The sequence below is a fragment of the Hyla sarda genome, chromosome 2 (assembly GCF_029499605.1).
Source record: "Hyla sarda isolate aHylSar1 chromosome 2, aHylSar1.hap1, whole genome shotgun sequence".
Taxonomy (NCBI): domain Eukaryota; kingdom Metazoa; phylum Chordata; class Amphibia; order Anura; family Hylidae; genus Hyla; species Hyla sarda.
Genome location: NC_079190.1, coordinates 35,982,041 through 35,994,565, shown reverse-complemented (window position 1 = coordinate 35,994,565; position 12,525 = coordinate 35,982,041). Strand labels below are relative to the sequence as shown.

At 43.7% G+C, this 12,525-nt stretch overlaps 1 protein-coding gene across 4 annotated transcripts in view; it reads right to left on the bottom strand.

Annotated features, from left to right (window-relative positions):
• CNTN5 (contactin 5) overlaps positions 1 to 12,525 on the bottom strand; it is a 1,441,523-nt gene that overhangs the window by 521,117 nt on the left and 907,881 nt on the right. For 3 of the 4 annotated variants that reach the window (XM_056561527.1, XM_056561528.1, XM_056561529.1), the window contains 2 exons: positions 8,824 to 8,947; positions 3,760 to 3,935 (listed from right to left, as the gene is read on the bottom strand). In XM_056561527.1, the coding sequence (XP_056417502.1) occupies positions 3,760 to 3,935; positions 8,824 to 8,947 (300 nt within the window). Of the gene's footprint in view, positions 1 to 3,759; positions 3,936 to 8,823; positions 8,948 to 11,635; positions 11,769 to 12,525 lie in introns of those variants that run through there. The other variant, XM_056561530.1, reaches the window with a different exon arrangement.

Below are 12,525 nucleotides of genomic sequence, written 5' to 3'. Positions count from 1 at the left end.
AAATCTAGCATTTCTGATAAGTGAATACGTATTCATGATAACCATTCTGATGAGAAAGCTCCTCTTATTGTCCATACTTCATGCCCTAACTGTCACGATTCGGCTTACGGGTTGTGGATCCGCTGTGTCAGCGAGGGATTGGCGTGGACCGTGCTAGTGGACCGGTTCTAAGAGGCTACTGGTTTTCACCAGAGCCCGCCGCAAAGCGGGATGGTCTTGCTGCGGCAGTAGCAACCAGGTCGTATCCACTAGCAACGGCTCAACCTCGCTGACTGCTGAGAAGGCGTGGGACAGAAGGACAAGGCAGAGGCAAGGTCAGACGTAGCAGAAGGTCGGGGGCAGGCGGCAAGGTTCGTAGTCAGGATGGATAGCAGAAGTTCAGGTAACACAGGCTTTGGACACACTAAACGCTTTCACTGGCACAAGGCAACAAGATTCGGCAAGGGAGTGCAAGGGAGGAGATCAGATATAGCCAGGGAGCAGGTGGAAGCCAATTAAGCTAATTGGGCCAGGCACCAATCATTGGTGCACTGGCCCTTTAAGTCTCAGAGAGCTGGCGCGCGCGCGCCCTAGAGAGCTGAGCCGCGCACGCCAGCACATGACAGCAGGGGACCGGGACGGGTAAGTGACCTGGGATGCGATTCGCGAGCGGGCGCGTCCCGCTGTGCGAATCGCATCCCCAACGGCCATGACAGTGCAGCGCTCCCGGTCAGCGGGACTGACCGGTGCGCTGCAGGGAGAAAGACGCCGTGAGCGCTCCGGGGAGGAGCGGGGACCCGGAGCGCTAGGCGTAACAGTACCCCCCCCCTTAGGTCTCCCCTTTTTCTTGTCCGGTAACTGCCTCCCTTGGGATGAGGACACCGGGAAAGAATGGAGGGTTTCCTCAACGGCAGGCAGTACAGCAGGAGTTGGAATGGGGAGGGAGGGCAGAGGGTGAAGCTTGGCACGGGGCAGGGAGACACAAGGACGGGAGCCATGAGGAGGCACAGAGGCTTGCCTGACGGGACTGGGAGGGGGGGAGAGGCACTTCCTGTGGCAGGCAGAGTCCCAGTTCTTGATCTCCCCGGTGGTCCAATCAAGGGTGGGAGAATGAAGCCGGAGCCATGGCAGACCGAGGAGGACCTCAGAGGTACAGTTGGGGAGAACGAAGAGCTCAATCCTTTCGTGGTGGGGTCCAATAGACATCAGGAGGGGTTCTGTGCTGTAACGCACGGTGCAATCCAATCTGACTCCGTTGACCGCGGAAATGTAGAGCGGCTTGACGAGACGGGTCACCGGGATGCTGAATTTATTCACAAAGGACTCCAAAATAAAATTCCCAGAGGCACCAGAGTCCAAGCAGGCCACGGCTGAGAGGGAGGAGTTGGCTGAAGAAGAAATCCGCACGGGCACCGTGAGACGTGGAGAAGCAGACTTAGAACCAAGAGACGCCACACCCACGTGAGCTGGGTGCGTGCGTGCGTTTCCCAGACGTGGAGGACGGATAGGGCAATCCACCAAGAAATGCTCGGTACTGGCACAGTACAGACAGAGATTTTCTTCCCTACGGCGATTCCTCTCTTCCTGGGTCAGGCGAGACCGATCCACTTGCATGGCCTCCTCGGTGGGAGGCCCAGGCGTAGACTGCAAAGGATGCTGTGGGAGAGGTGCCCAGAGATCTAAGTCTTTTTCCTGGCGGAGCTCTTGGTGTCGCTCAGAAAAACGCATGTCAATGCGGGTAGCCAAATGGATGAGTTCTTGGAGGTTGGCAGGAATCTCTCGTGCGGCCAGCACATCCTTGATGCGACTGGATAGGCCTTTTTTAAAGGTCGCGCAGAGAGCCTCGTTATTCCATGATAACTCGGAAGCAAGAGTACGAAATTGGATGGCGTACTCGCCCACAGAAGAATTACCCTGGACCAGGTTCAACAGGGCAGTCTCGGCAGAAGAAGCTCGGGCTGGCTCCTCGAAGACACTCCGGACTCGGAAGCAAGAGTACGAAATTGGATGGCGTACTCGCCCACAGAAGAATTACCCTGGACCAGGTTCAACAGGGCAGTCTCGGCAGAAGAAGCTCGGGCTGGCTCCTCGAAGACACTCCGGACTTCAGCGAAGAAGGACTGGACTGTAGCTGTGGCAGGATCATTGCGGTCCCAGAGCGGTGTGGCCCAAGACAAGGCCTTTCCTGAAAGAAGGCTTACTACGAACGCCACCTTAGACCATTCTGTAGGAAACAAGTCCGACAACATCTCCATATGCAGGGAACACTGAGACAAAAATCCACGGCAGAGTTTAGAGTCCCCATCAAATTTGTCCGGCAGGGACAAGCGGAGGCTAGGAGCGGCCACTCGCTGCGGAGGAGGTGCAGGAGCTGGCGGAGGAGATGGTTGCTGCTGTAGCAGAGGCAGAAGTTGCTGTAACGTGGCGGTCAACTGCGACAGCTGCTGTCCTTGTTGGGCAATTTGCTGCGATTGCTGAGCGACCACCGTGGTAAGGTCAGCGAGACTTGGCAGCAGCACCTCAGCGGGATCCATGGCCGGATCTACTGTCACGATTCGGCTTACGGCTTGTGGATCCGCTGTGTCAGCGAGGGATTGGCGTGGACCGTGATAGTGGACCGGTTCTAAGAGGCTACTGGTTTTCACCAGAGCCCGCCGCAAAGCGGGATGGTCTTGCTGCGGCAGTAGCAACCAGGTCGTATCCACTAGCAACGGCTCAACCTCGCTGACTGCTGAGAAGGCATGGGACAGAAGGACTAGGCAGAGGCAAGGTCAGACGTAGCAGAAGGTCGGGGGCAGGCGGCAAGGTTCGTAGTCAGGATGGATAGCAGAAGTTCAGGTAACACAGGCTTTGGACACACTAAACGCTTTCACTGGCACAAGGCAACAAGATCCGGCAAGGGAGTGCAAGGGAGGAGATCAGATATAGCCAGGGAGCAGGTGGAAGCCAATTAAGCTAATTGGGCCAGGCACCAATCATTGGTGCACTGGCCCTTTAAGTCTCAGAGAGCTGGCGCGCGCGCGCCCTAGAGAGCGGAGCCGCGCGCGCCAGCACATGACAGCAGGGGACCGGGACGGGTAAGTGACCTGGGATGCGATTCGCGAGCGGGCGCGTCCCGCTGTGCGAATCGCATCCCCAACGGCCATGACAGTGCAGCGCTCCCGGTCAGCGGGACTGACCGGGGCGCTGCAGGGAGAAAGACGCCGTGAGCGCTCCGGGGAGGAGCGGGGACCCGGAGCGCTAGGCGTAACACTAACATGTCATGTAGACAGGCCCAGTCTACAGGAGACAACAAATATATCATTTCTGATAAGGAAATACATATTACATGATGACCATTCTGATGAGGTAACTCCTCTAATTGTCCACTGTCCATACTTTATGCCCTTTATGCCTCTATGAAGGCACGGTCTACAGGAGACAACTCCTTAATTTTTTTTTTAAAACAATCTCGGTTTACGGCTCCTTTGCCCCTGGTCAGTAGGGGTCTAAAGGCTCGGACCCCCACTAATCGAAAGCTCTACAATGTTTTTATGCCTCATAGTGAATCAACGGAGCAATGGTCGTATGCACGCTGTGTAGGCCACTCACTCGTTCAACATGTTATCTCCTATACTGTGGATAGGAAATTACTGTCAAGCTGGGAATACCACTTTAAGATATCTTAATTCATATCCTATATATATTTTATATATAGGACATATAATAATATATATTATATTAGAATTAAAAAAGAGCAAAAAGTAATACTAATAAAATCATCAGGGCATTATTACTCACATGCAAATTGAAATGTTGCCTCTCTACTAAGGATTCTGCCAAGGTTGTTTGCCGCTATGCACTGGTATTGACCAGAATCCTTCACCTCATTTGGACTGCTGATAATTAAATTTCCATCTATTAAAGTGTAGCGATAATCACTTTCCAAGTCTATTTCTGTTCCATTGCGAAGCCATCTTTAAAAAAGAAACAAAAAATGGAGAAAATAAAATAATTTAGAAACATAGTAAAATAAGGTGAAAAAAATAAATGAACACGTGAAAATGTATTTATCAACTTGTGTAATTTTATTTCCTTATTCCTATTGAAGGAATAATCTGGATTAAGATTAAGGATAGGAGTAAAAACCAAATTGCTTAAGAGAAAAAAAATATATATTTTTTGTATTTATTTCTTGTTACAAAACTACTGTGAAAAGAAAGCTCTGATTGTCTGTTGACTGTGTATGGTTAAGTGAATACTGCAAAATCATTTGCAGCCTAGGAACAAGAATGGAGCTATTGCTGGGAGAAAGTTGGAAATCATCTATAGAACTCTGTGGAAACTTGCAATTAAAGGGAACCTGTCACCTTCCCAAACCGTGGGCAGCATTACATAGGTGCAGGGATCGGGGTCCTGAGACATTTTGTTTCAGAGAAATCACATTAAAAAAAAACTGTTGGCACCCAAGTTAGGCTGGGTTCACATCACGTTTTGACCATACGGCCACGGATCAGGCTGAGGGTGAAAACCGGGCGCTCCCGTATCCCAGCCAGACCCGGCCTGTATCACATTCATTTGAATGAGCCGACCGGAGTCATATAATGATTCCGGTCGGCTCATTTTTTTCCCCATATCCGGTTTTGTGACAGACCTAAAACCGTGGTATGCCACGGTTTTAGGTCTGTCACAAAACCGGAAAGGGGGAAAAAAATGAGCCGACCGGAGTCATTATATGACTCCGGTCGGCTCATTCAAATGAATGAGATAAGGTCCGGGATACGGGAGAGCCTGGTTTTCACTTCCTCCAGCCGAATCCAGTGGCCGTATGGTCAAAAAGTGATGTGAACCCAGCCTTACTAATCATTGGGGTGGTTCTTGGACCATGCTCCCCACCAGCCCTAAGTGATGCGTCACAGATAAGGAGAGGTGCATCAATCAGGGACCATCGGTCAGAAAACAGCCATGGGGACCTGTCCATATGACCACTTACCCATGCCCCTAATAAGTTCACACTATGGAATCTTTGTACAGAATTCCACTTTGAGGTCCCACTGCACTAATCTGGCATTGGTGTAAATGAGTCATCCATTGACCCATTTACACTAGAGAATTTCAGCGGTGGGGAATTCTGGGGCAGGAATTCACCCATTGAATGAACAAACATGTTCCTTCTTTTGGTGGAATTATGCTCAGACTGCATTGCCATCAACGGTGCAGATTCCGTAGTGTGAACATACCCTTAAACAGGTGATGACTTCCCTTTGATAGTGGTAATACACTTTCTTCAGTATTTTATGACCACATGCATGTCTTCTAAAATTAAGTATATTTATGTGCTAAACCCAATAAGAATTTATGAGAATTGATTGTTGACCAGATTTGTGATGAAAAGGTCCATGGAAATACTTTCTGTTCTAAGAAAAACCTTTCCCTGTTAATAGGTGTTTTTTATTACTTCTATTGGTTTTGGGGGAGGATAATATATAATATTTATTAATGGAGCATGTCTGGTTCCACTGTTAGTGTGCATTCACACCATGTTTTTGCAATACAGTTCCCGTATACGTTTTCTATGTGAAAACCGCATGGAACCGTATTAAAAACCGCATGCATTGACTCTCCATTGAAAACCATATGCCAAAAGATGTATCAGGTTGTGTCCATTTTGCATCCCGTACGGTTTTGTCAGTTTTTTTTCCCGTACCCAAAACCGTAGACTACCACAGTTTTTGGTCCGGGTAAAAAACTGTATTAAACCGTATATGTTTTTTTTTTTTTTTTTTTTAACATGGGAGTCAATGGGAACCGTACAGAACCGTATGTGCATATGGTTCCATCCGGTTTTCACCATACGTTTTTTGACTTTGCACAGTTTTTTTTCTTGGAATTTCAATCAAACAAGTAAAAATTTATTCAAAATGGAGTGAAAAGTTAAAAACGTATAGGTTTTTTTCTTAAAAAAACGGATGCAACCACACATTATTTTTCAAACCGTATACGGTTTTTAACTGTATACGGGTTGAAAATTGTACACACGTTTTGATACAGTTTAGGCTGCATTCACATCTCGTTTTTGCAATCCGGGTTCCGTATCCCGTTTCTGTACAAAAAACATATGTCTCCAAACCGGACCGAAATGTATGCAACCATATGCAACCGTATATGCCTCCTCACTTTTTTAAACCATATACGGTTTGAAAACGGATGTCCGTTTGTATACGTTTTAAATAAAGTTAAATAACGTAATTGAATTTCCCCCCCAAAAAAATGAAAAACAGTATTGTGCAAACCGGATGTAACCGTACGCACATACGGTTCAATACGGTTACCAAAGAACTCCATTTTAAAATAACCGTATACAAGTTGGATACGATTTTTGATCGGGACACAAAACCGTAGATGATGCAAAACGTACACAACCTGATGCTACGGTTGGCATACGGTTTACATTGAAATGTCTATATATACGGTTTGCAATACAGTTCAATACAATTTTTTTCAATGAAACCGGATACGGCAATCGTATTGCAAAAACAAGATGTGAATGCAGCCTTAGTCAGGTTTTGAGGAATCCATTTTTCATCAAAAACCTGATACGGGAACTGTATTGCAAAAACGTGGTGTGAATGCAGCCAGGAGTTATCCAGGAAAAAACTTTTTTTTTTATATATATATATATCAACTGGCTCCAGAAAGTTAAACAGATTTGTAAATTACTTCTATTAAAAAATCTTAATCCTTTCAGTACTTATGAGCTTCTGAAGTTAAGGTTGTTCTTTTCTGTCTAAGCGCTCTCTGATGACACGTGTCTCGGGCACCGCCCAGTTTGGAAGAGGTTTGCTATGGGGATTTGCTTCTAAACTGGGTGGTTCCAGAGACACGTGTCAGCAGAGAGCACTTAGACAGAAAAGAACAACCTTAACTTCAGAAGCTCATAAGTACTGAAAGGATTAAGATTTTTTAATAGAAGTCATTTACAAATCTGTTTAACTTGATATATAAAAAAAAAAGGTTTTTCCTGGATAACCCCTTTAACCCCTTAAGGACACATGACGTACTGGAACGTCATGTGTCCACTCCCGATCTATAACGCGGGGCCACGGCGTGGCCCCGCGTCATAGCGGGTCGGGCCCGGCCTCTAACAACGGCCGGGACCCGTGGCTAATAGCGCGCGGCATTGATAGCTGTGCCGCGCGCTATTAACCCTTTAGACGCGGCGTTCAAAGTTGAACGCCGCGTCTAAAGTGAAACCGAAAGCATCCCGGCTAGCTCAGTGGGCTGTTCGGGATAGCCGCGGTGAAATCGCGGCATCCCGAACAGCTGACAGGACAGCGGGAGGGCCCCTTCCTGCCTCCTCGCTGTCCGATCGCCGAATGACTGCTCAGTGCCTGAGATCCAGGCATGAGCAGTCATCCGGCAGAATCGTTGATCGCTGGTTTCTTATGAGAAACCAGTGATCAACATAGAAGATCAGTGTGTGCAGTGTTATAGGTCCCTATGGGACCTATAACACTGCAAAAAAAAAGTGAAAAAAAAAAGTGAATAAAGATCATTTAACTCCTCCCCTATTAAAAGTTTGAATCACCCCCCTTTTCCAATAAAAAAAAAAACACAGTGTAAATAAAAATAAAAATAAACATATGTGGTATCACCGCGTGCGGAAATGTCCGAATTATAAAAATATATCATTAATTAAACCGCTCGGTCAATGGCGTGCGCGCAAAAAAATTCCAAAGTCCAAAATAGTGCATTTTTGGTCACTTTTTATATCATTTAAAAATGAATAAAAAGTGATCAATAAGTCCTATCAATGCAAAAATGGTACCGTTAAAAACTTCAGATCACGGCGCAAAAAATGAGCCCTCATACCGCCCCATACACGGAAAAATAAAAAAGTTATAGGGGTCAGAAGATGACAATTTTAAACGTATTAATTTTCCTGCATGTAGTTATGATTTTTTCCAGAAGTCCGACAAAATCAAACCTATATAAGTAGGGTATCATTTTAATCGTATGGACCTACAGAATACATATCAGGTGTCATTTTTACCGAAAAATGTACTACGTAGAAACGGAAGCCCCCAAAAGTTACAAAACAGCGTTTTTTTTTTCAATTTTGTCGCACAATGATTTTTTTTCCCGCTTCACCATAGATTTTTGGGCAAAATGACTGACGTCATTACAAAGTAGAATTGGTGGCGCAAAAAATAAGCCATCATATGGATTTTTAGGTGTAAATTTGAAAGAGTTATGATTTTTTAAAGGCAAGGAGCAAAAAACGAAAATGCAAAAACGGAAAAACCTCCGGTCCTTAAGGGGTTAATGCATCCTGAAAATGCAGGAACAACAAGCTTCCTATATCATTAGGTTATGTCCAATCACTGCTCCCAATGTCAGGCTAGAATAGGGAAAAAATAGTAACAGTTGTTATTTGGACATTTCCAGGAGGAATAAGAAAGGAATTCCAGATGTAAGAAAGGAAACGGTTTTGAAACTAAATGCTAAATGTGTCCAATACCAATTCTTGATATGTAATGGCAAAAACAGTATATATCAGTGGTCTTCAACCTGCGGACCTTCAGATGTTGCAAAACTACAACTCCCAGCATGTCCGGACAGCCGTTGGCTGTCCGGGCATGCTGGGAGTTGTAGTTTTGCAACATCTGGAGGTCCGCAGGTTGAAGAACACTGGTATATACTGTATGTTATGTTAGCACTTTACCAAAATGGGTGTATATTAAAATATAACCAGATGATTCCTCAAATAGAAGAGATAATCAATATATCTTCCAGTCCTATCTTACATGAAGAGGGTCCCTGAAGAATGAATGAATGAATGAATGAAACTGTCATCAGATGTACCTATAGACTGGAGCAGGGGCTCCTCTTGCCTCACAATTAAGGGCCACTTTCTTCTCTCCAGAATCGATGGGGAAAATAACATTTTCTGGCTCTTGGGTAAACACTGGCCCATAATCCACACTCTCTGAAAAATGAAAATCCGACGGTTAAAAGACATTTTTTTTCTATTAAAACAAAGATAAATGTAGAGACAAATAATGCTGCATAAAAAAAAATAGAGAGAATAAACTGACATTAAGGCTAAGTTACAGTTTAGTACAATTCCCCCTGTATTTATTTAAGTGCCACTCCCATCCAGGGAAAGAAGGGTAAACTATGGGGAATACAGGAAATAGTAAAATCCCTGACAAGATTTAAATTTGGTAAATCCTGTTATCATTTTGGATTTTTATGGGATCAAAGGCAGAGTGGAGCCTTTCAGATGAGCCCAGAGCAGCACAGGTGCTGAAGACAGCTCATTACTGGGCCGAGAGTCAGTCTGCCTTAAAGGGGTTATCCAGGAATCGAAAGACAGCAGAAATTCTTTCAAGAACTGCTCCCTGTCTGTTTCCAGGTTGGGTGTGGATCTGCAGCTCAGTTCTATTGAAGTAAATTGAGCCAAGTTGTAAAACCCCAACTAATCTGGAGACAGACAGGGAGCAGTTTTTGAAAGAAATTAGCTCTGTTTTTTGATTTCTTGATAACCCCTTTAAGAGGGTGAACTGATGAATGGACAATCTATCTATCGCATATCTTTATCTATCTATATATCTATCTCATATCTATCTATCTCATATCTATGTATCTATCTCATATCTATATATCTCATATCTATCTATCTCATATATATCTATTGCATATCTTTATCTATCTATATATCTATCTATCTATCTCATATCTATCTATCTATCTATCTATCTCATATCTATCTATCTCATTTCTATCTATCTCATATATATCTATTGCATATCTTTATCTATCTATCTATCTATCTATCTATCTCATATCTATCTATCTATCTCATATCTATCTATCTCATATATATCTATCAATCTAATTTCTATCTCATATATATCTATCTATCTCATATATATCTATTGCATATCTTTATCTATCTATCTATCTATCTATCTCATATCTATCTATCTATCTCATTTCTATCTATCCCATATCTCTATCTATCTATCTATCTATCTTATATCTATCTATCTATATAGACGAGCAGAAGGGGTAGAGCAGCACAACCTCCAAAGAGAGCGATGGGTGCAAGCGGTAAAGGTCCCAGGTCCAGGGTCCTATAGACATCCACTCCAAAAAACAAGAAGCCGCAGCACTCCAGTAAGGTGAATAAGATTTATTGACCCAACATCAGGAACAACGTTTCAACTGCCCAATTGCAGTCTTTCTCAAGCTTGAGAAAGACTGCAATTGGGCAGTTGAAACGTTGTTCCTGATGTTGGGTCAATAAATCTTATTCACCTTACTGGAGTGCTGCGGCTTCTTGTTTTTTGGAGTGAATATCTATCTATCTATCTATCTATCTCATATCTATCTATCTCATATCTATCTCATATCTATCTATCTATCTCATATCTATCTATCTATCTATATATCTATCCATCTCATATCTATCTATCTCATATCTTTATCCATCTATCTATTTATCTATCTATCTATCTATCTATCTATCTATCTATCTATTTATCTATCTTATATCTATCTATCTATCTATCTAATCCCAGAAGACAGCAGCACACGAAAATTTGTGTCAAAAAAGTAAAAATGTATTCTATAAATGCAGTGCAAAAATAGAGCAACGTTTCTGCGACCTCACACTATTTTGCACTGGATTTATGGAATCATTTTTACCTTTTTTTGACACAAATTTTTATGTGCTGCTGTCTTCTGGGATCATATTGAGAGTGGAGCCACTGACCAAGGTTCCCATACAGCTTGCGCCTATCCCGTGGATTATCTGTATTTGGTTGTGCTGCTCTCCTGGAATACTTTCTATCTATCTATCTATCTATCTATCTGTAACAGGGTCCTCACTTGATTTTTCGTTTACCAAACTGGTGCCCTCTTATACCAGTGTCTCCCAACAAAGGTTCCTCCAGCTGTTGTCAGCATGTCTGGACAGCCAACACCAGGGAGTTGTAGTTTTGCAACAGCTGGAGGCACCCTGGTTGGGAAACACTGTCTTATGCAGCAGAGGGGCCTATAAGGCACCAGGATCTTACCTTTGCACAATAGGCCCCGATCAGGGGAGCACAATTGGGTAAATTTATAAAAACCTGTGCAGAGGAAGAGCTGTGCAGTTGCCCATAGCAACCAATCAGATCACTGCTTTAATTTTTCAGAAGCCTCTCATTTTTTATTGGACTGGTTGCTATGGGCAACTGCACCCCTCTTCCTCTACACAGGTTTTGATAAATCTCCCCCAATGTCTTAGAAGGGTGTTACTTGCAGTTGAATCATATTTTTGATGTTCAATGCTCGGACCATACAGCTTCGCCATCTCAGTTGAGTTTTTCTTGCTGTATCTTAGACGGGCACCCTGTGATTCCACCCGCGCCGGCGGCATCCATCACTGCAACCCTCCAATAACTACAGCGACTGAAGACGATTTTTAAAATGAAACAATATAGTATGCAATCCAGCAGGACTGTCAGCCAGAGATTAAAAAGAGATTTCTTACCACATAACCGGCCCGCTCTGCGCTAAAATAGATATTTATAGCGGTTTACAACTCGGAATTATAAAGCACTTAAAGGGGTTATCCAACGGAAGTAATAAAAAACAATAAACAACTCAGATCAGCATAAGACATTACCTTGCATCTATTATTCTCCTGTGACCTTTGTATCTCCTGTACGTGGCTCTAATACATCTTTTTGCCCTCCTGCTTGTTCCCTTCCCCGCACGTCTTTAAACTACAGGTCCCAGCATTCTTTGCTGCCGCTCTGTGCTCACTTCCTCCTAACTGCTGTTTTCTGCCCCAGTCACCTGACCAGTCCCAGCACTCGGAATGTTACTAAGCAATGGGTGCCTCCATCTGTTACAAAACTACAACTCCCAGTATGCCCAAAAAGTCAAAGTCCATCTGTGAATGTGTGGAGTTGAAGTTTTAAAGTTTTTAAACAACTGAAGGCACCCATTTTGGGAAACACTGCTACTGTACATATATTACGATTTAGTAGAGCTTTACTGGGGAAATATATATATATAGCTAAAAGGGAAGAGGAAATTACTCATCCCCTATAGCTAGTTGCTACAGGTCTCTCATCCTCAGCCAGAACACCCTGCACTGTACTGGCGAGGGGAAAGCACCCCGAAACAGTTGTCTGCAGATGGGGGTCTTCTTCCCTTCTGGGGAGAACTCTGGCTTGGCATAAATCCCAATCAGCTTCTGAGACTTTGTAACCAGAGCCAGAGCTGATCAGGGGGCACTCTACCTTATATGGTGGTGTGTTGAGAAACTTTGCATACTTCATATATATATATATATATATATATATATATATATATATATATATATATACACACACACAAATATATAGGTTGTATATATACATTACATATACAAACATATATATTTGAATAAAAATACATATAAACCTGTATGTATTTTTTTTTCATACAAGTAATAGTGTGTTTTAGATATCTTTTATATATACATATAACAAATATTTTTATATATTACATATATTCAGTGTTTCCCAA